This window comes from Fusarium falciforme, chromosome 12 (assembly GCF_026873545.1).
Source record: "Fusarium falciforme chromosome 12, complete sequence".
Lineage (NCBI taxonomy): Eukaryota > Fungi > Ascomycota > Sordariomycetes > Hypocreales > Nectriaceae > Fusarium > Fusarium falciforme.
Window position 1 is genome coordinate 1,887,215 of NC_070555.1, and position 22,253 is coordinate 1,909,467.

Genomic DNA, 22,253 nt, shown 5'->3' on the forward strand with positions numbered 1-22,253 from the left:
GTGATTATGAATCAACAAGCACCATCTCATGAAAGTCTAATCACGGGGAGGACATTCAAGCTCATTTATTGGCCGCCCTTCACATGCCATATACATGCTTCTAGCTAGCCCCTTTACGGCATAGCAGAGTGGAGTGAGCCGACTCCGATCCCGGGAAACGCAAACTTGTTGGTCGCCTCCCACTTCAAAGCACCCATGACCCATCCACTTTTGTATTTCTCAAGATCATGGGCGAGGGCGAGTCGGCTTCTTGCGACACGAACTGCTCCGGAAAGCATCTAGAAGCCTTTTGTCCTTCGAGAAACCGATAGGTCCACTGATGGCGCCAAACGATGATGACACTGCAGCTGCAAGGCGTCCACTCGGAGATGACATCGAGGGCGATAGTAAGCAACATTTCACATATTCAAGACATTATTACTAATGTGCATGATCAGTTATGAGGTTCTCCGAGTTGGACTTTGCGAGGCTTGGGCTGGCAACAGAGCTCAACAATCACCCCCTTGGTGCTGATAAGCAGAACCACTTCCTTCCCCTACAACCGTCCTACCCGGATCGACAGTCATCAAACACAAGCTTGTTGACTCATAATATCACAAACTTGGCTTCTCCGTCAGTTCCAGGGGCCCTTCCACCTACAGTGTCTCAGGATCTATCCCTCGACTTCCAACCGTTGGATCCCGCCCTATCATCCACAAGCCTCTTGCCAGATCCCTCACGGTCAGAAAGCAGGGGAAGATCTGGAAGATCAACACGACACTCGAACTATGTCAACTCGTGTCAGCAGCCTGGTCTTCCACGACGAAGGAGTCGATATCTCCGTCAACAACCCCAAACCTCCACCGAGCCGATAGCAATACCCACCCTGAACAGGTCAACAGATAGTGGTTTGGACCCTATGCAAAGATGGCAAGATTCGCCACCAGAGGCCGAGCCAGCATCGCTATCCGCCATTGTCGATGCGCTGGAAAAGACACCACTGCGGAGTCGCTCTTCGGCTGGAAGCCCCGGCAGTCAACACTTTGGCAGTCGAGCTGCCTCGACAGTCAGTTTCGGAAGCGGAACAAGCTGCTCTTCAGCTTCCGTTGCATCCGCCAGCTCTATAACACACCGAAATTCATCCCGCGGACGAGTTACGAAACGAACGAGAACGCCGGCTGCAAAGGGCAAAGAACCGGGAAAGAGAGTCTTTCCTTGCACGTTCTGCTGCGATTCTTTCAAGAGCAAGTATGACTGGGCGAGACACGAAAAGTCACTTCATCTTAACCTTCAAGGTTGGCGATGTACACCTTTCGGAGGGACCGTCGTGTCTCCCAGCACAGGGAGGAGTCATTGTGCTTATTGCAGCCTTCTTGATCCGACGCCAGAACATCTCAGTTCCCACAATCATGAGAACTGTCAGAACTCGGATTCAACTCACTTCTTTAGCCGCAAGGACCATCTCGTTCAGCATCTGAGGCTTGTCCACCACGTTCAGACAATGCCCATCATCGACTCGTGGAAGGTTGAAGGACCACCTGTGTCATCAAGATGTGGCTTTTGCAGTATCCAGCTGCATACTTGGCAAGAGCGCGTTGATCATCTTACAAAACACTTCCGAGCTGGAGCAACTATGGATAGCTGGAAAGGAGAGCATTGCTTCGAGCCTTCGATCGCTGCGCAGGTCACCAACGCCATACCGCCGTATCTCATCGCAGCCGAGTCCCGAGCTCTAGTGCCGTTCTCTAGCACTGATCCAGGCACCAAGGACCACCTGTCTCAAATCAAGCATGCAACCCAGCAGAGTTTGGGACAGTGGGACGATGGAGGTGCTGTGGCAATGAGTGGCTCGGAGCCGTCCCCTCAGTCAAGCACCCAGCAAGGTTCATTAGATGGCGTCCACGAGAGTGCACCCCCGATGATGTACCCCGACGTCCTAGCTTTACATCTCGGCCGCTACGCCCAAGAAAAAATGAAGCTCGGCATCATTCCAACAGACAGGATGTTTCAGGAGGAGGCGAGGAGGATCATGTTTGACTCAGTGGACCCGTGGGATCAAACCATTGCCGACAACGACGACTGGCTGTCATGCTTCCGCAGTCGCCATCTCAGAGATGCACCAGGCAGTGGAGAGAACTCGGCGTCCTAGGATAGGAAATAAATGGTTCGTGTATGTATATGCTCTCCTGACGCCCTCGCTTAAACCTCAGGGGGTTCCAATTCCTTGTTACCTGGCTCTTTTCCTGCTTCTTCCTTTGCCATGGATATCATTAACTTCGAAATAGGTCCAACACCAAGAGGTCCTTCATTAAGACCGATTTCCCCCATGGCCCGCACTTTCGGATGGTAGCTCTGCTGGTGGTATAGGCTGGTAGCTATCGAGCTCCCATGCTTGCTGTTGCTGCTGAGGCCCCTTAAACCCTTCTCCTCCAGCTGCAGCATTGGCCTGCTTGGCCCTCCTCGCTCGAAGCACAAACCATAACAAGGCACCAAGTCCAGCCAAAGCCGCAACTCCAACGCCGACTCCAATGCCCGCCTTGGCTCCAGTGCTCAATCCCCCACCACCTGACGGAGAAGACGTTTCAGTCGCGCTACCGGTTTCCGCAGTGCCGGCTTCAGAAGTTCCAGAAGTTGCAGAGGCCTCAGCAGCTGAGCTATCGGACGTGGTGGATGCAAAATCGGAGGAATGCCATCGGATTGGAATGCCAATGGCGTTGGCTGCAGCTCCTTTGGCAGTTGACTTTTCCCAGTCTCCTCCGACGGTCGACACGGAAAAGATTACGTCGACTGTATCTGGGATCACGATGGTGCAGAGATCAGTTGTGTACCAAGGCCAGCCTGTCTCTGTTTGGCAAGAGAATGAGCTGGGTCTGTCAGCATCACCTTCTTCAATCGACAACCGTGCCTTCGCACCTTGGACAGCATGTCGCTCTAGTCTCGCCACCTGACGTCGAACTACACGCAATCTCGAATCCGCTAGGACATATACCGGGGGAGTAATAAAAGGTTGAATCCAGTTCTAAGCTGCTAGGGAAGCAGTCCGCCTCGCTCTGCGAAGGTCCCAGCTGCATGTACGTGCACGCGCTGGGCTCACCGCTGTTGTCAAGACATTGGACCTTATCGCCCGTATACCTATACTTGTAATACTGCGAACATGTCTTGGCAGGCGTAAAGGTTGTTGTGAGCGCCGGAACCTGTGATGTCATGATTTCCTTTGGAAGAAGGTGAATATCCACGGTCACTTATGCGGTCCGCTCGCATGGGGATGATGGAAGTAGAAATAATTCGTGCACGCCCCTTCGGCTACACAAGAAGACATGATCCCTGAGCTTGTACGCCAATGAGACGTCGTACGACAGGGAACGATCGGCATCGTTATCCGCTTGGGGGCCAATGATGCATCCATGGGCTGAGATGCAGGACAGGGGTACCAGCCACCGGGCGAAGTTGGAGATGAGGGCTGTATCAAGGGGCTGGGATGGTAGCTTGGGCGGACAGATGGAGCATTAGCTGGGGGGAAAAGGCGATCATGGAAAGTTAATCTTGAATTGATTCTCAATTAGATGAGTCGTTCGGTAATAGGAGCATCATTTTCTTATCCCCGATATGCAATCGCCGTATCTTGTGCTGAGGCAGGTGCGTCACACAGGTGAAGCCCAGTCGCGGCAGGCACGAACGAAGCCGTATAAACGGCCCCCAACCCAGCCCGACGATCCCACACTTGTGACCTCGCTTTCAATCGAGCCAGCATCCCAATCCTACCTCGAAATGGCGAAGCGATGCAGAATCAACCTTGCCCAGCCCGGAAAATACAAGTTACGCTCCGTTTAGCCGCTGAGAATGCCCAGCGCGCAAAGGAAACGAGGCTGTCGTGACGTGGCTGTGTGCGAGGATGGCAATTCGAGGCCTACCCCTCCAGCTTGGCAATGTCGCTACCTAATAACAACATGCTGGCCCTCGAGGCAATCAGCAAATGTCAAGACCTCGAGAGCTTGTCCCGATGGCAGACTACGCGACCTCGTGCAAGTACGATGAGATCGAGACGATCGGGCGGGGGAGGTTTGGTGTCGTGAAGAAGGTCGAGAGACGGATGGACCAGAAGGTGAGACACGGCAGCCTAGCCCAGCCCGGCAAGCCATCGCTAACCTCTTCCAAAGGAATTCGCCTGTAAAGTCATTACCGTCGTCCAGAGTCCCCACGATCCGTCCGTCAACGATGCCAAACATGAGTACGAAGTCCTTCGAGTCCTGCACCATCCCAACATTGTCGAGTATGTCGACTTTGAACGCACCGACCAGGAGGCCAAGATATACATGGAACTATGTCGCGGAGGAAACCTGAAAGACTGGATACGGGCACGGAGGTTCGATCCGACGACCTGCCAACCCATTACCCTCGATGGCTGATTGAGATACAGCAAACAGCCAGACTCCCACCTCCCAGAACCCGCGCTATGGAGCATCATTCTCCAGCTAACATCGGCACTGACGTATTGCCACTTTGGATGGAATCCAACTGGAGGGGAGATGGACTCGTCCATGACTCCCAATTTTCGCACAGTTCTGCATCGCGATCTGAAGCCTGCAAATGGTAGGCTTTATCCAACTCCCTTAACGACTCGAAGAGCGTTGATAACATTCGGCGTTAGTTCTCGTCTCTTCCACCGACGGTCCTCTCGTGGTCAAGCTTGGTGACTTTGGTCTTGCTAAGTTTATGGACCTGGAGCATACTCTGTCCACGTTTGCTGGTACGCGACCATATCTTGCACCAGTTAGTGACCTCTTCTGCCAAGGATGGTCCTCAGACTCTAATCCAAGTTAGGAGATTGTCGACAACGAGGCCACTGGTCGGGTCAAGTGGACTAAGCACTCCGACGTCTATTCTCTCGGATGTAAGCCATGATTCCCCCAACGCCACAGAGTCATCGCTAACTCGCACAGGCATCGTATACGAACTTTGCACCCTCGAATTACTCCTGAATAGCATCAAGGCAGACTTCCAGCGAATACCGGCCGTGTACTCCGACAGTGTACGAGGCTTCATCGGGAGATGCCTATCCAGAGAACCTTCCCACCGACCCGATGCGCGCGAATTGTTCCAATGGGCGTCGCGATGTTGCGGTAACAGGGCAACCACACCAGGAGAGATGGTCGAGTCGCTAACGGCCAATCCTTCAACCATCGGACTGCTTGACCAACAACTCTTCGAAGGTGTCAGGTCCTTCACAGAGTTCTCCACGAGGCCCGTCGTCCATGTTCAGATCTCAAGCCAGCAGAACTTCTGGATCGACAGCAGGCCCTTTGCAGAGTCTCTTGGGAAAACATTTGCCTGGCCAATGAAGGACAAGGCTGGAATGCAGGCGTTGAACCAGCCAAGTCACAAGAATGAAGCACTAGCAGCTCGTCAACATGGCATTGTGACTCTCCTCCAACTCGGTGGGTTCGATGCCTCAAGTCCTTCTTTCTCGACCGAAGTTGCATTCAGATGGGCCATCAGACATGGTCTTTGGAACGTGGTAAGGCTCCTCATCGGACAGGGGCCATCTATCGAATCAAAGGTGTGGTTCCGGGACCAGAGTGGACATCAAATCGACCGCCTCACGCAAAACAACTTCGAGGCGTACAACAAGATCCTCGGCCTCATGTCCTCTCTAGGAATAAGGCATCCGGATGGAGAGCAGGCCCTTGATCTCCTCATGACGCCCGTGCACCATGCCACTCTACAGCGTAACCGAGGCGTCCTGGATCTTCTCGTCAACTCCGGCGCTGACATAAACGCTGCAGCGATTTTCAACACAACTCCAAAGCTCAAGATCAGCGCCCTGATGATTGCAGCGATACTGGGCGATGAGTGGATGATCAAGAAGCTGCTGGAAGCTGGCGCCGATCCCTCACTGACTTTCGGGGCTGACGTTCTCAATCCCCTTATCCTCACCGTCAAGATGGGACTGTCGGAGAGCATCATCAGGCTCCTCATCGAACGAGGCGTTGGAGCGCGCTTGGCGGCAAACGGAATGCCGATTGCTCTAAACGCCATATCCTGGACAAGAGAAGAAGCGATCAAGATCATCCTTCTTGATTGCATCGATACTAGCCCAGATAACAATCGAGCCAAGGACCAAGAGCTTCCCCTTCAGCGAGTTCTCAGCGACGCGGCCTTTTCCAAGCACCATAGGATCCTACGAAAACTGCTAGACCGGGACATTGCGAGAGAGTTCCCAGGCTTCGAAGGCCGATCGCCATTCTTGCTAGCAGCTGCGAATGGTGATCTCGAGGCCATGAAGCTACTCATGGACAAAGGAGTCAACACCAAAGCCACCGACGACGATGGATGCACTGCATTGCATCTAATGGCCGAGTCCTCGGCCGATGACAAGACAAAAGAACAGGCAGTTGAGCTCCTCGTAAAAGCGGGTGCCGATGTCAATGCTCGAGACAACCGACAATGTACCCCTCTCGACTTTTCCGTGTGGCAAGGCTCACCGTCCAACGAAAAGATGACTGAGATACTTCTCGAACACGGAGCAGATGTCCACGCACTAGACGATGAGGGCAGCACTTCGATAATGCACGCTTCCATTCAAGGCAGTATTAGCGTCATGAAGATGTTGCTCCAAGCAGGTGTTGACGTGAATGTCCGTAACAAGAAAGGATGCACTGCCTTGGACTTTGCTGCCGCAGCTGATGGTGACCACGAAGCTCGTTTCAAGTTGCTGCAAGAGCACGGCGCTGAAATTACTACCCTGGCAGATGTGAACGAAACCGTGGTTCACAATGCCGTCGTGCATTGCACGGTGAGCGCCGTGGAGGAGCTGTTCAAGTTATACCCAGCTGCGATTGACTCAGCACATCGCAGAGCGACCGACAACATGAATGCCCTGGACATTGCTGCGGCAAACGGCAAACGAGAGCACCTGGAGTTCTTGTTAGAGAAGATGACGGACCTAGACATGGACTCGAAGAGCTGGGTGCTCTACTTCGCAATTGTTGGAGGAAGCGCAGCCTGCGTCAGTCTTGTGATATCGACATTCCCCGACCTGACCTCGCGGGCATTCAAGCTGCCCAAGCCAAAGGGAGAAGGGCACCCTACCATATCGACGCCTCTTCATGAGGCTGCCTATAGAAACCCCGAGGTTGCTCTCCTGATTCTGGAACATGGGGCTGATGTTACGGCCCTTAATGACCTCGGATGGCCTGCGTTGCATGACGCTGTCGCCACTGACAACGTTAGTGTTGTTCGGGAGCTCCTCCAGAGAGGGAAGGAAACCATGCTTTGGACATCAAAGGTGTACCACAACTTTGAGACGGGACAGGTAGAGAGTGATCAGCCGCCCTGGATGCTGACGGCGATTCACATCGCTGCGGCTCGAGGAGCAACGGAAGCGTTGGAAGCACTGCTCGCGGCCGGAGCAAACATTAACGAGCCCACACGCGACGATTATGGTTTCACGCCGTTGCATGTCGCCCTCTCTTGTCATCAGTCAGCCGCCTTCCACCTACTGGTCAGCAAAGGCGCAGACAATGACAGGGCATCGAAACAATCCCAGACCACGCCGCTCTTACTCGCGCTTAACAGAGGATTTGAGGGACTAGCCGCGGAGCTCGTCTACCTAGGAGCTCAAACTACTTGGATGATGCAAGATGGTTCCACAATTACCGCGCTGAATATCGCGGCTGTGAAGGGACTCGTGAGGGTGACTGGTGCCCTCCTAGGGAAGCTTGACGACTCACGACATGCCCCTTCGGTGCCCCGGATCGAAATAACGCCAGACTATATACCCCGCGATGACGGTTCAAAAGCTGAGGATACGGATGACTCGACTTGCGATGGGAAAAGCAGTCTGACTATGGTCGAGAGTATGCTGGAGAGTTCGAGCACGATGATCCCGGCCGATTTTGACAAGACTGTGGCGGCGGCGGTGGCACACCAAAACCTCAACCTACTTCAGCGGTTGGCAGACTTTTGGGAGTCACAAACAAAGAGACGATATGGCAAGACAATGGTGCAACGGTCAAACTCGGAGCCGAACACCATTAAAAGCGGACGCGACGAGCTAGCCAAGGCCCTGAGACAGGCTGCCAATCAAGGTCTCACCGACTACATCCGGCCTCTGACGGGCATCTGCGGTTGGACAATCGATTTTGAAGGATCAGATGGATATCTGCCCATCCATGCTGCCGCGCTCAATGGACATGGGGAGTTCGTGCGTCAGCTGCTTTCCGAGACCAATGCAGACGTTGATCAAGAGACATGTGACGGCACCCAAAGGACAGCGCTACACATAGCTGCCGAGGATGGGTTGATCGACGTTGTGGAAACGCTTTTGTCCCATGGGGCTGCAGTTGATCGAGGGGACGAGGATGACTGGTCCGCTCTTCACTTTGCGGCATCGGCAGGAGAGCTCGAGGTTGTGAACGTCTTGATTCAATCGAAAGCAGACTTGAACAAAATGTCTAACGAGGGCAACAGTCCTATCTCGCTTGCCGCGGAAAACGGTCATTTGGCCGTGGTTGAGGCGTTGGTCGAAGCTGGTGCCACCGTCGACGAAGTTTCTAGCCAGGATGGATCGACAGCCTTGTTTCACGCCACGAGCGAACGTGAACTCGAGGTTATGGAAGCATTGCTGAAAGCGGGAGCCAACCCGAACCAGCGCTGCAACGATAAGTCTACTCCTCTTCTTGAGACACTTTCCGCAGTCGAGGAGTCTGAAGAGGTCTTGCTCGAAACGATCAAGATGCTCCTCCAGTATGGCGCTGATGTAGAGGCCTGCGACGGTGAAGACTGGAACGCCCTCCGAGCTGCTACCTCCCACGGCTGGAAGTCTATTGTCAAGGCTCTTCTGGAGCACAAGGCCGACCTACACGCTCGCGACAAAGATGGTGACGACGCGCTGCAAATCGCTGCCCTCTATGGCTTCAGAGAGATCGCGGAGGTTCTCTTAGAGGAAGGCGCCGACATTACTGGGACGAACAACAATGGCAACACACCGTTGCACACTGCCGCGGTGCATGGATACGACTCGCTAGCTGAACTGTTGATCCAGAAAGGTGCGAAACTCGACGCTGTGCAACCCGAAACTGGATCAACGCCTATGCATCTCGCAGCCTTCAGAGACCATGTGGTGGTCATGCAAGTCCTACACTTTTACGGAGCAGACACTGCATCAACAAACAAGGAGCAGATGACACCTCTCTTGCTGGCGGTCGACGCAGGACACATCGAGGCTGCAACGTTTCTCATCCAGCAGAAAGTAGAAATCAACCCTGCCACCGCAAATGCGGAAAAGACGGCATTGCACTTTGCAATTATCCAGCAGAACGAGCACCTCATGGATATCCTCCTTCAGAATGGAGCTGATCCAAACGTGTACCCTCCCACCGTCAACAACGGCAAGAAGAGTGGCATATGCACCAAGTTCCGCAACCCCCTGTCCTACTGCGTCAACATCGGCTGGCTAGATGGCATCCAGCTGCTCCTTAAGCACAACGCAGACGTCAATTCCAACTGGCTCGAGGGAGGGACAGCCCTCCACATAGCATCAACATACTCGCGTCAAGGGGCAGCACGACTTCTCCTTGAAAACGGCGCGAGGACAGATATTTGGGACGGCAGGCGAGCACCTCTGCATAGTGCGGCGGCGGCTGGGGACAAAGAAATTCTTGAGGCGTTGCTGGAGTATGGCGCTGATCCTAATGAGCGGGATCTGTTTGGGTTGACGCCTCTTGACATTGCCAAACAAGAACCAAGATCTGAGGAGGCGATACGGATTTTGGAGCCTGTTACCAAGATGAAGGAGTCGGGGTGGAAGATTTGGAAGTCGAAATAACAGGTAACTGCCTTGATGCCATATAATGAATAATGCCATCCCGCGAGTTCAACCAAGACCTAAAATTTGCTATAATTGATGCTGTAATTGACCCCATAATCGAGGGCTCAATTGGTGCCGTAATTGGCGCCATAATGAGGCTATCACGAGATAGCCTTTAGCTGCGTGGGCTTGATAAGGCGAAGTTTAGGCGATAGGGTGTTAATCTACACGTGACTATCCACGTGATGAGAACCACGGGATTGGTAGCAGTATGTTCAGAAGTTTTTGGAGCGTGCGTGGTGCGATACATATCTCCAGTTCTAACATCTTATCAACAGGACGCGTCTGTGATAATTTCAGGACCTAAAAATAGCAGGGCCTTTAAAGGAAATCATGATTAACATATGCATTCATTCTTTAGAAAATCTTGTCGCATATAATTGCCTAAGATGCGGCAATTCTGTCGATGATGGGCTGCTCTAGGGTAGCACCGTGAGGTAGTGGCTATGAACAGTGACGAAGTGGCGCAGACGCGAAACGCGACACTTTTCACTTCAACTAGCCACATCCGTGATTGGCAAGAGGTAAGCTTTTAGAGTTAAGAGAAAGGATAGTTATCCCTGGGATTTTTACAATTCATTATAGTTACCTAATGATCACCAGGGGTTGTAGGTAGTCTGCCTTGAGCATTGCCCCCTCACATCTCCGGGTCATGTGACCACTGATCCTTCGCTGTTTGGCTGTCTTGGGCTGAATTCCCCTCAACGAGCTCTGACGCGGCCACTGCTTCGCCTCCTTAAGGCCTCCTACTCACTCTTTTCCTTTCTTCGGGCTCGACCACAATTTTCAACCTGGGAATGTCATTTACGAATCGCTAGGGAATAACATGGCCGAACTCATCCTCTCAGCCGTTGGCGTCGGCATCGCCATTCCTGAGTTCGCCAAGACCGTCACCAAAAGCCTCGACTACCTCGCTGACATGGGGAGAAAGTACAAGAATGCACCGAAGATAGTGCAAGAGATTTCAGTTTTTGCGAGAGATCTTGGTCAGGGCAAGTTGACTCTCGATGTCAGCCTTGCCGAGTGGGCAAGCCGGCTCGAGGACCTCAACCCAAAGTTCAAGGACAGCTTGCACGATTACTTGCAGCGCCTGCAGGAGAGTGTGGTTGAGACTTCAGCAGCTATTGAGAGGCTTTACGACAAGGATGGGTCGCTGAAGAGATTTTATTTCTCGACGGTCGGTGAGAGGAGAGTTACCAGGGCGGCCAAGAAGTTTCATCGCTGGCAAGAGGATTTCGTGCAATTGATTGAGTTGATTGAGAAAGAGAAGAGTCTCACTCACAGAGACTTGTTACTCTCTAGCGATCAGCTTATGATTTTCAGCAAAGGCGATGGCGAACATTTATCACCGGTTCCCAACTCTCGTCGCCTATTTGTTGGAAAGGGGGAGTTCAAGAACCACGGTGGTGGGATTAGCACGATCAATATTCTCGTTGAAAGACGCCCTCTACCGATTGATGAGATTTCAGTAGCCCGGGTGGCCTCGAGGCTCAGCAGGGCGAAATGCGATAGGGGCATTTTGGCATGTATCGGTTATCGGCAGAAAAACGGCATCGAGCTACTCTTCCGCATCCCATCTTACCTTCACGATCCTCGACCTTTGAACCAGATCATCGGCACTACTGATAACGGAAGGAGGATACCTTATCCTCTCGAGAGCAGGCTTGAGTTGTGCCACGAACTCTGCCGTGCGGCCCTCTCCGTTCACACCTCCAACTTTGTTCACAAGAATATCCGACCAGAAAACATTCTACTCTTCCGAAATAGCAACAATACCCAGCATGTCAACGGATTTGGCTGCGAGGAACTAGGGGTGCCGTTTCTCACAGACTGGTACATGCTTCGCTCTTTCGATGACCTCTCGAGCCGACGGGGCGTCAACGACTGGGTTGAGAATATCTACCGACATCCCCAACGACAAAGTCTTGAGCCCCAGGCTCGATACAACCTCGGCCATGACATATACAGTCTTGGAGTCACTCTGTTAGAGATAGCTCTGTGGGAATCCTTTGTCAGCTCCAAGGACCCCCCCGAAATATCACAGCGTTACAGAGATACTGCGATGGAAGTCGGGGGTCTAACATCAAGCACCATGGATCCAGCCAGATTGTTTAGAAAACTGACAGCTGCGGTCCTTGCCCAAAAAGTCATGGTTAAGTTGGCGAGAGAGGAAGTTCCATCAAGGATGGGCACTTCGCTGTCTCATCTCATCGTGGCTTGTCTGACATGTTTAGAAGGGGGAATGGGAGAAGGGAATAATTTCGAGGAGAACCCGAATGATGCAGCGCTGGGGTTCCATGAGCTGGTTGATGAAAGCTTTCCTAATTATGTTTAGAGTTGCATGGAGCGCGCATCAGCATGTTAGAAGGCGATTTTTTTTCTGAGCGAGTATGTCAAAGCATACTGTTTCTTCTCACGGAATGTGTAACTGGTTAACACATTTCTATTTCTGTAATGTGTGAGTTAGTACCTGAGTACAAAACAAGTGACAGGGGACTGCTGGGAAGCAAAGACAAGACAAAAGGAACACGGGCCGAGTCGGTAGGTATCCTATAACCAATGTCCATCCTCTCAACGGGCAAAACCTACTCTTTACAATTTCGTGCTTTGCTATGCCTGCTCACTTGGCCAGGGAGCCGGCTGTCAGCCCACGAGGATGCCTGTCAGCCTGCCTGTCGACGGCTCAGCCTCATTTCTACACTTTTGCGCGAGTACTCTGCCTCAGGCATTCGTGCAGTTGTCGTGGCATTTGATGTCTCCCACCTTCATAACTAACAACTTCAACCCGGTATCCTTCTCAAACTTGGACGACGAGGTCGTTCTTTAAGCACCGAAACCCATGTGCCGACAGCCGTTAAGAGACGACTGACATTTTAATCTGGTCCGTAAAACCCCGAGCTGACCAGGGCCTTGGCACTCACCCAGCCATGCAACGCAACATGTCGTCGCCGACTTCTGCACCTCAAAAGCCTTCGCTGTACGCCAATCTTCACATGAGCGGTCGCCAGATTCGACTGCTCCAAATCACTTCAACCAAGCCTGAAATCGCCTGCAGGCTCGAAGTCGTCAGCCTTGAAGATGAGCCGGCGTACAGCGCCTTGTCCTACGCCTGGGGTGACCCTGCAATCACCAAAAGCGTACTCGTCAACGGCGAACGCGTCAATGTGACGACTAATCTCGCATCGGCACTGGAGCATGCTCCCAAGCACTTGGAGGATGCCAATGTGGCCCCTAAGCTGTGGGCAGACGCGATCTGTATCAATCAAGATGACCCCAACGAGAAGAACCATCAAGTTCCTTTTATGAAGGACATTTACTCGCAAGCGGAAATTGTCATTTGCTGGCTGGGGCCACCGATTGATCAGGTTCATCGAGGTTTAGACTGGATCGGTGTTATAGCTCGAGAATGCTCATTCGCAGACGACGACGATGAGCTCCAAGATGCCTTTGACACTCTCAACCTGCAGAAAGGTTCTGAAAAGAAAGACTTTGGCAGTACAGAGAGCCTGACAAAGTCTCAGGATGCTAATACGCGCGTCAATGAAGCCCTAGCGTCATATCAAAAGCGTCTTCAACAGTATAATGAAAGACAGTGCCTAATCCACAAAAGCCCCAATTTGGCATGGATCTTCAAGTATCCTTCATTCTATGAAGGAATCGACGAGGGCGCAGGCGGCGCATCCGACCTCCTCGGTACATTCGCCCCTCCATATTGGACTCGCGTATGGATCTTTCAAGAGTTAGCTCTTGCAAAAAAGCCCATCTTTGCCTGCGGTACTCGCTCTATATCTCTGGCCTCTCTTGATCACTTGGCCCGCTGGACCCAGTGGTTGACAAGTGACCCTACCATCGTCAGGCCCCAAGTCATAGATCCGAGGCAATGGGAAGGTGTAAAATTCATCTCCCGTCTGATATACTCTATACTCGAGTTTAGGCTTGAAGCACGACGCGCCGCAGGTCACCCTATATCATCATGCTTGAAAGTGTGGGATGCACATGTTCAACCGGAATTGCACTGGTACATGGCTTGCGACCTAGTGACGAGCAATCCAAAGGACTATTTCTATGGGTTTCTGAGTCTAAGTTGCCTGGAACTTGTGCCAGACTACAGCGCCGATACATCTGTGGGGATGGTGTGCCGTGAGTTCATGGTCGAGTATGTCAAAGCATGTCGGCGAGGCTCACTCGGTACGATCTATGGCGAACTAGAACTTCTTGTCTTTGCTGGGGTAGGCCACGGATGGCACGAGTACCCCGAAACGCCCTCCTGGGCTCCAAATTTTCCAGGACTGGAGACGAGGTATGGAGGGGGCCGGCCTGTTTTCCTCTCCCGTCTCGGCAACTTCGATCATTTGTTTCTTCCATCGTGCAAGAAGCCCAAGTTCGCCAGGTCTGATATGCTGATCACGGTTCTAATTCTCGACATGGTCCAAGATCTGGGCCCCGTGCGAGACGACTTTACCCACCCTGGGGCTGACCATGCATTGCAAGGGATACTCCTTTGGATCGTGAATTTTGCAATAAGCCGCCAGGAATACGTGACTGGATGTCACCCGCTGGTTGCGTTGCACTCGATGCTTCATTTCGACTCAGGTACCCGGGAACGTGAACCAGCTCTTGTCATTCCGGACCTTAAACAGGCCACGGGCTTCGCTCGCTGGGTCACGTTAAATTACAAAGACGAGGCCTCTGACGGGAAAGCAGAAGTTGATCCGCAAAAACAAAGTCCAAAGACAGAATATCTGAACCGATTGTTGGGGGGACTACCGGTGAGTGCTCGAAGAACCATAGGGAAAACGTGTGGCATTCTAATCCTTTGCGGTCAAGACCGACTGGGACGCGGTAGATGAAGCGAGTAGGAGACTCATCGGAAGCTGCTTTAGGAAGACTCAGAGACTGGCAGAAACGAGTCTCGGATATGTCGGCATATTTCCTCTCCACGTCCAATCCGGCGATGTGGTGTGTGTGCTGAACGGGTTGCATTGCCCCGCCGTACTCAGGCAGGCAGGCGAGTATTATAAGTTTGTTGGAACTTGCTTCATTCAAGGGCTGGGATCTGCAAAGCAGGTTCAGCAGCTAGCGGAAAAGGGAGGGAAACAGGCTGAGACTATTGTGATTCGATAAAGTTGGATGGAGATCAGGTGACGCCCAAGATGGACCTTCTACCATGGCACAAAGAACCTTCTCTAGCTAGTCCAGTGATGATGATTATTCTGCTCGAAATGTAATTTCTCTGCTTCCACTGCCAAAAAAAAAAAGGTCACAACTAGAAGTTGAGATGGCTTAATTTCTTTGGGCCCCAGGCTAATTAGCAGTGGTACTCATGCAACAACCGACATCCTCCGTGTCTCTGATCTCATTCGAGCTTCAGCTTGAGCCACAGCAGTCTCCCAATCAGTCAGGTAGAGATACAAAGTTTCAATCCCCGAGACCCTAGAAGCTGTGGTTAGTGACGTGACATTTTGATTGGGTTGTCTCAACTCACACGGCAAGGCCGACGGTCAATCCGACCCAGAGACCGGCTAGCTTCCAACCTAGACCGAAACTTGTTCCCAATGCTATCGGTAATGCCACGAGATAATAGGAGAACAAGTTAGCGTAGCCCCCGATAGCTTGGTGGCCGATTCCTCGGAGAAGACCATGTGAGACAGCCGCCATGGCATCGAAAATCTGCATCAACGCGCAGACGAGAATTACCTGTGAGGCAATATCGACGACTTCGTCATCTTCTGTGAAGATCCGTGGGAGTTGTCTGCGAAGCGTGACGAATATTGTCAGGTTGAAGAGTCCAACTACGCAGGCCGCGACAATGGCCTACGAGGGCATGTTAGTTCTGGACTTGTGAGGGATGAGATGGAAACGTACCACTCTTGCGGTTGTACGGGCAGCATCACTCAGATGCGCTCCAATCAGATTGGCAACTCGAGTAGATGTTGCAATGGCCAACGGAAACGGTATGTTAAATGACGTAGAGGTCACCGTAACAAGGACACTCTGCGCTGCTAGTTGAGCTGTTCCGAATCGGCCAGCAGCAATGGTTAGAATCTCCAAGACGGAAAACTGAGCCTCTATCATGATCATGCCAGGAAGGGCGAGCCTTATCATCGGGCCTGTTTTTGGAGCATCTTGTTAGTTCCAAGTCGCTGAGTTATCAAAGACGAGCTAAACTTACCCCAGTTGCTGAATGCCTTCAAGCTGAACCCTTTCCAACATTGCCCGCCTTCAAATAGCATGACGTAAAAAATGACCAGAATCGGCAACAAGTTTTGAGTGACTGCCATAGCCGTTGCAGCTCCAGCAAAACCCCAGCCAGCTCGAAAGACGAACAGCCAGTTTTGCAGGAAACTTAAGGGAGCGCCGATTAGCAGTGTGTAAGTCGTCGCATGGAAGAGACCTTGTGACTGCACAAAACGCTTTGCACTCTCAAATGCCGCGACTCCAGGCATACCGGCGATCAAGACTCGCAGATAGAGAGCGGCAAGCGTTGCTGTTTGTCCCTTGCCAACAAGAGCCGAGAGTATTGGCTCCGAGAACCACCAGATCACGGCAATGGGGAGCATTAGAATCCAAAGGAGCCAGGTCATTCGCTGCGCCTGGACACCTACGAGATGCTTGTGGCCAGATCCGTAAGCTTGGGCGCAAAGGGTATCCAGACAAGTTGCAAGGCCTTGCACGGGGACGTAATAAGTGATGCTGGCCGTCATCGTGGCCACTAGCTGTTTTCAGCTGTCTGACATGGGGAATATTTGGTGCTGATACTCACGGTTTACTGCTGCAAGCTCTTCCATTCCGAGACGACCGACTGTAAGCACACTAGCCACAGTCACCGAGTAGTGCAACAAGAACGTTGCAATCAACGGTGCCGCATATTGTACCAGCGTCTTAGCCTCACGCTGCCAGGTGGTCTCGATATCATGTGCAGCCACAGCTTGCTCCCATTTTTTATGTATTTCGTCTGGAGGCGGCGTCGCAAGTCCGTTCTCGAAGCCTGTTGTCACTTCAGGTAGTAGCCGAGTCTCCTCAGTGGGTTCTTCGGCAGCAGCATGGTGATCTTGTACTCTCGTGCTAAAGACGGTTCGGTATGCGCGTTCGACGACGCTAGCTCTCCGTGCTCGAGGGTGTTTCGGAGGAAGGATGTCGTTGTCGCGGAGCAGGTCAATCTCGGCTTGGAGAGATTCATCTTGCTCGTGCGGGTTGGGAACGGGAAGATCTATGCCAGGAAGCGGAATGGTCGAGAAGCCGCATCCGTATGCGACCCCGTTGGGATGGAATGCTAGCTGGACGTCGACAGAGTCAACGTGTCTCGATTCAGACTCGTCAGCGGCAACATGAGCTTCTTCGTCCTCTTCTTCTTCGTCGGAGGAGCAGTCCTCGATATCTCGGCTGAGAATTTCTTGGACGCTTGGAGCTGTAGCCACAAACGACGAAGGGAAGGTCAAACTGCCAGGGAGGAAGTCGGACAGTATCGAGTGACGGCGACCTCTGGAGCCGCCATCGATATCGACAGCTGAAGAGGTAGATTCAGGCATTACAGCTGTAGGGGAGAGGGCTCCTGACGAAGAAAGGCGAGGATTGTAGAAAGTTTGATAAGCACAGTAACAGAGCAAACTCGCTCTAAATACCCCCAAAATCCCCATTATCCCCAACGTTGAGCTTGATATCAAACCCATCCAAAAAAGCCTCTGTGATGTCAACCCTCAGTGCTAAGATAAGGGCGGACGAGTTAAACGGCGAAGAATGGCGCCACCGCCAGACCGACCACACCCATTGGGAACCCCGCGTGCGAGTTATGACATGATGACATCTGTCCGACCCTGCAACCCAGAACGGGATCGGCATATTTTTTGATGCGAACCATGGTTTTTGGATCTCACCGGGAGATTTGTCCCGGGATGGACAGTCGATCGAGACGGTCAAAGCACAACATCAACAGCTCTTGGCAGTGAATATGCTCCTCACATGCTATTGCCGAGGGGCGAAGTCGGTGAATGTTCAAGGCGATAGCATTTTTCAACCAAAGAGGGAGTGAGCGATTTGACTTTCTTTACACCGTTGTAATATGTTTGCCACCCGTGACCTGTCAAAACTTCTGACGGCTTTCAAGGCTCACCACAGGCCCACAGGACATCTATGTCCAGATTGGGCCAGTTGCAGAAGATAAGCACATACAAGATGAAATCAAGGGTCTCATTCAGCCATCATAGATCCAGGGTTAGCTATTTTTGTCCTCAGAAACACCATTGGTCTCCCGGTCCGCCACCTGCGACCGCTTCCAGGTGAGCTGCAACACCCTCAGTGGCTTCTCCCACACAATCTTCTCTTCATCCAGCTCGACCACGAACCCAGCCTTCTTGTACAGATAAACCGCTGTGTCCTGGGTATCACTCGTATAGAGCGTAGCCTTGTCAAATCCGTTGCTCTCGATAAACTCCATAGCCGCCGCCAAGAGTTTCTTTCCGATCCCTAGGCCACGAACTCGCTCATCCACGATGAATCCACGTATCTGCGCTGCTCCAGTAGTCTTCAGGCTTTCGGAATCGACCAGGAGAGTCCCTACTATGCGTTGGGTAAAGACGCCAGGGTTCTCGTCTGGCGGAAGATTTTCGACGGCAGCCCAGACTTGATTGTGGGGGTTTTTCTCAAGTCTCTCGATGATTTCGGCAAAATCTTTGGCGAGTGATGTTTCGAAAGCTAGACCCCAGTGAACAGAGGGATGGTAGAAAGCTATGTGCATCTCGAGGCACCTGGCGAGGAAACCGGGACGGTAGCCCGGTTCAATCGTGATGGTGGAGGCGCCGGCCATGGTTGACGATAAGGTTTAATGGACAGGGTCAACTGACAATTATAATCGCTTGGCTAGGAGATAAGTATGAGGTTTATATAGCCTACACAAGCCCGGTATCATTGGGGTTTAAAGATACTCTTGTGAGCCAATTCTTGGCACGCCTTGTCAATGGCAAGTTGACATGCGGGGTCAATAGCCTCACGCGGGGTTGTTCGGTGCTATTATCATCGCCAGTATCTGTCGTATGGACATGCATGTTTGTATGGTTCGATTATTATTATGTATGTATGGGTCTGTTTTATCTTCTTTATCAAGGTCCCGAATCAGTGCTCGTCATGGAGGGATCACGACCGATCTCCTGAATCTGAATCACCTGCCTTGGATGCCCGGTATCCGAGGTCAGTGGCAGCTCATCCTCGACCCTATCCAATGCTCGTCCTCTTCCCCCATCTCGCCTGACTTTATATGTCTTCGTATCGGCCTCCACCTTGACTTCAATATCCGTTCGTCGATGAATACCAGATCCAGGACCAGCTCGGCTGATAGGGCCTCCAGCCTCTTCGTCAGAATCTCCAGCAACCACCTTGGACCTATTCGTCATCTGAACGCCATTTCCATGAGCCCAAGGGTTGTTTCCCGTTCGATTGTTGCTGGGATCATGTCCGCTCGTGCCGTGGTTGGAATGCGACATTGAGGGGTAGTAATCGTCGGCGTTTTCACCGCGGGCGAGACGAGTGATGAGCGAAGCCATTGACATTTCAATGTTGAGCTTGACCATGTATGCGACGGGGTGGAATTGGATATAGACGACTTGGTTGGGCAGTGACATGAGTCCGATGAGCATTCCCTATAGATGTTAGCGGGTTGCGATTGGTGTAATTAGCACCAGTTACTCACATCCATGGCGATGGAAACAATCATGAGCTTTGCGTTGAAGCCGACGAGAGGCTCGTACTTCTTCAGACGATGCTGCTGGAGAAGACGCTTCTTAACAGTTCGGAGGAAGTACCAGTTGAGTCCGGCGTCAACCAGCAGGATGAGCACTTTGGAGACTCGATCCCAGTACTCGTTGATGCGAACAATGCTGCAATAACTCAGCACTTTAACCCAGTATTTGTGTTGAAGCGAGGTACGTACAGTTGACTTGCTGGAGGAACCGTGTGTGCAGGTATCCAGATACAAAAAACGGCGATGTTGATGCAAGTGATGATGAGGGCCGTGCCCCATTTGAGTTTAAAAATTGTAGATCGATGCTCGGCGATGATGGAGATTCGGTTGACGATGATCTGCAAGAGCAGCTGGACCTCAAAGACCCAGAAGAACAAGATGAAAAAGAGGACCGGTACGCTATAGAATGGTCAGTGATGTCATCTGGAATAGCAGGTGGTGTAGGAGATCTTACGTTGGAGATATTATACCATCCAGAAAGATCCAACCGATGATGGCGATGATGAGGTTGGCGGCGATTTCTCCCCAAAGCATGTAGATGTAAGCGCTTCTTAGGGGATTGCGGTTTCGACGTGTCTGCTTGATGGCTTCCCAGACGGTTAACAGGCCAAAGCCAAGCGTAAAGCCGGCTGCCAGCGAGGCGATCTTGATGTCACTGGTGGAGGCCATGGTGCAACAATCAACGTCTTCTCACAGAATGAAAGAAAGAAAGCAAAGAAACCCCCAAAAGGAGAAAGTTCAAGCACATGGAACTGACATCGGGCAGACCACGTTTATAACCACGTTTTTGACACGCTCGGAAGACCCGCCGAGATTTTGGTTTTTGCCACATTGCGGAGGAGCACCAGGAACGGTCTGGCGCCGGGGAGAAAATTCTACACATCTTGAATCAGGGTCAAAGCCCCCTTACGCTATGATATCTCAGTTGGTGCAACAATTGCCAGTCTAGTTCCCAAGGCCGTTATTATTACGGATATTACCACCTTGGCGTGAGGAGGTGCGGTTTGAGAATGGTGTGGATGGGTACGTGCAAAGAAAGAAACCCATTGCGGAGGGCCACACGGCAATGCAGACACGTTTGATCGACGTTATTCCTGCAAGGTCAATGATCTGCACATGGTCAGGGGCAAGCAAGGGGAAAGAATCTGGACTCAAAAACTGGGAACCTCCCAATGTGTTGGGACGGATATGCTTTCTCTTCTCGGGCAATGCCGTGCTCGGCAGGCCGAGGCTAACTATTATCGGGCCTTTTCCCCTCTTTTGTGGCGGCATTCCGCACCAATTTCTAGCGCTTTGACAGTGAGCTAGTGAATCACGGGGTGGACGCCTTCTCCGTGGTGTTGAGTCAGTCAACGTCGCGGATGATCCAATTCGATACCTTGACAGCATCTTTGTATTTAAGCGAGCCGAGGTAACGAGCAACGACTCCGAGGTCATAGTCAGGGTGGCTGGATCAGTCATTTCAAGCATTTCGAAGATTGCGTTGAGGTATGCGTACATTGCCTGTCAATGCGAACTCGTGGAGAGACAGACAAGAGCTTGGAGAAGACAATCACAGAGGTTCCCGTGACTAATGTGGTCTGAAGGTTCCCCATTTGAAGTATACCTGGGCTCCATATTCCAGCAATTGTCCAGTGAGTAGACATGATCTGCAATAAGATTCTGCCATTTACGGCTGTAACCGACGAAGCCGTCCTGGGGACAGGCGAGTATCGCCTTTGTAGATTCTTTCGGAGGCCAACTCCGAATATTTCTTTAGATTATCTAATTATTTCCATATTTCTACATCTGACCCACAGTCTATATTCTATTCATTCCTGTCGCGGGGCAGGTCCTTCACACCGAACACACTGGAGTCACCCATCTATCAAGATACTGACTGATAGCTCCGGTCTGTCCACTGATACATCGCCAATCTTAGTCCTGCCATTCCTATGCCGCCTTGCTCACCCCAGCACAAGCAGATTCCGTGGGGCTTGTTATCTTTCCCAAGCTAGTACTTGAAACGGGCCTATAACATAAGTAGGGACCTTTCTGACCCCTATTAGATCCTGATTAGGCGGCCGGACGACCGCCAAATGATCACCTGTCGCACCATTCTCAAAGCTGTGTTCCAGGACAGTGGCCTAGTGCTTCACTGGCCGCAACACATACACTCGCCTGGCAACTTCACCAACACTACTGAGCATCTTCCCTCATATGGCAACTCCTGGACCCCGCTGATCATGTTCTCCCAGTGACATGTTCTTCAGGGAACTACAACAGGCACATACAAGCAATAAATATATCACCCGACGCCGGATAACTCAAAATCAAAGATAGCTATTAACGCCAGTTTGTGTTAGGACTTGGGACACAGTCCTCGACACCTAAGTACTGAGTTGTTTACCACGCGAAGTTGATTTCAACTCGCTGACGAGTGATGAGACTGCAATCTGTCCAATCCAACATGTTTCCACGATTCTTATCTTGAAACTAAGACAGAAAATCCAAGTGAGTTAGAGGTGCGTTCTTACAGGTGACGTCTCAGCTTCCGTGGCCTGTTTTCCGGTCTCCTCGTCTGCCTTGAGACATGCAAATGTACGTACACAGTGCTTCCTGGCACCCAGGATTCGGCGTGGGGGCTTGTCAGCCATGAGGACAGTATAGATGCAAGTCCACCACACTGAGAGA

The 22,253-nt window shown here is 51.8% G+C and overlaps 7 protein-coding genes across 7 annotated transcripts; 3 read left to right on the forward strand and 4 right to left on the reverse strand.

Annotated features, from left to right (window-relative positions):
• Positions 1 to 232: 232 nt before the first annotated feature.
• On the forward strand, positions 233 to 2,128 carry NCS54_01437200 (C2H2-type domain-containing protein; the record flags this gene model as incomplete). Its single annotated transcript, XM_053159525.1, has 2 exons — positions 233 to 386; positions 438 to 2,128. The coding sequence occupies exons 1-2, from the start codon at positions 320 to 322 to the stop codon at positions 2,126 to 2,128; spliced, it is 1,758 nt and encodes a 585-aa protein (XP_053015500.1). The 5' UTR covers positions 233 to 319.
• A 159-nt stretch (positions 2,129 to 2,287) lies between these two features.
• On the reverse strand, positions 2,288 to 3,185 carry NCS54_01437300 (Hypothetical protein; the record flags this gene model as incomplete). Its single annotated transcript, XM_053159526.1, has 2 exons — positions 2,288 to 2,843; positions 2,893 to 3,185. The coding sequence occupies 2 exons, from the start codon at positions 3,183 to 3,185 to the stop codon at positions 2,288 to 2,290; spliced, it is 849 nt and encodes a 282-aa protein (XP_053015501.1).
• A 7,488-nt stretch (positions 3,186 to 10,673) lies between these two features.
• On the forward strand, positions 10,674 to 12,182 carry NCS54_01437400 (Protein kinase domain-containing protein; the record flags this gene model as incomplete). Its single annotated transcript, XM_053159527.1, has 1 exon — positions 10,674 to 12,182. One exon carries the CDS (start codon positions 10,674 to 10,676, stop codon positions 12,180 to 12,182), a length of 1,509 nt encoding a protein of 502 aa, XP_053015502.1.
• A 604-nt stretch (positions 12,183 to 12,786) lies between these two features.
• Positions 12,787 to 13,828, forward strand: NCS54_01437500 (HET domain-containing protein; the record flags this gene model as incomplete). The annotated part of the gene is made up of 2 exons (XM_053159528.1): positions 12,787 to 13,735; positions 13,782 to 13,828. The coding sequence occupies 2 exons, from the start codon at positions 12,787 to 12,789 to the stop codon at positions 13,826 to 13,828; spliced, it is 996 nt and encodes a 331-aa protein (XP_053015503.1).
• Positions 13,829 to 15,168: 1,340 nt separating this feature from the next.
• Positions 15,169 to 17,484, reverse strand: NCS54_01437600 (Hypothetical protein; the record flags this gene model as incomplete). The annotated part of the gene is made up of 5 exons (XM_053159529.1): positions 15,169 to 15,280; positions 15,333 to 15,661; positions 15,713 to 15,957; positions 16,020 to 16,559; positions 16,611 to 17,484. 5 exons carry the CDS (start codon positions 17,482 to 17,484, stop codon positions 15,169 to 15,171), a joined length of 2,100 nt encoding a protein of 699 aa, XP_053015504.1.
• Positions 17,485 to 18,059: 575 nt separating this feature from the next.
• NCS54_01437700 (N-acetyltransferase domain-containing protein) lies at positions 18,060 to 18,650 on the reverse strand (the record flags this gene model as incomplete). The annotated part of the gene is made up of 1 exon (XM_053159530.1): positions 18,060 to 18,650. The coding sequence occupies one exon, from the start codon at positions 18,648 to 18,650 to the stop codon at positions 18,060 to 18,062; it is 591 nt and encodes a 196-aa protein (XP_053015505.1).
• A 292-nt stretch (positions 18,651 to 18,942) lies between these two features.
• Positions 18,943 to 20,249, reverse strand: NCS54_01437800 (Hypothetical protein; the record flags this gene model as incomplete). The annotated part of the gene is made up of 4 exons (XM_053159531.1): positions 18,943 to 19,479; positions 19,530 to 19,716; positions 19,770 to 19,979; positions 20,035 to 20,249. 4 exons carry the CDS (start codon positions 20,247 to 20,249, stop codon positions 18,943 to 18,945), a joined length of 1,149 nt encoding a protein of 382 aa, XP_053015506.1.
• Positions 20,250 to 22,253: the final 2,004 nt, after the last annotated feature.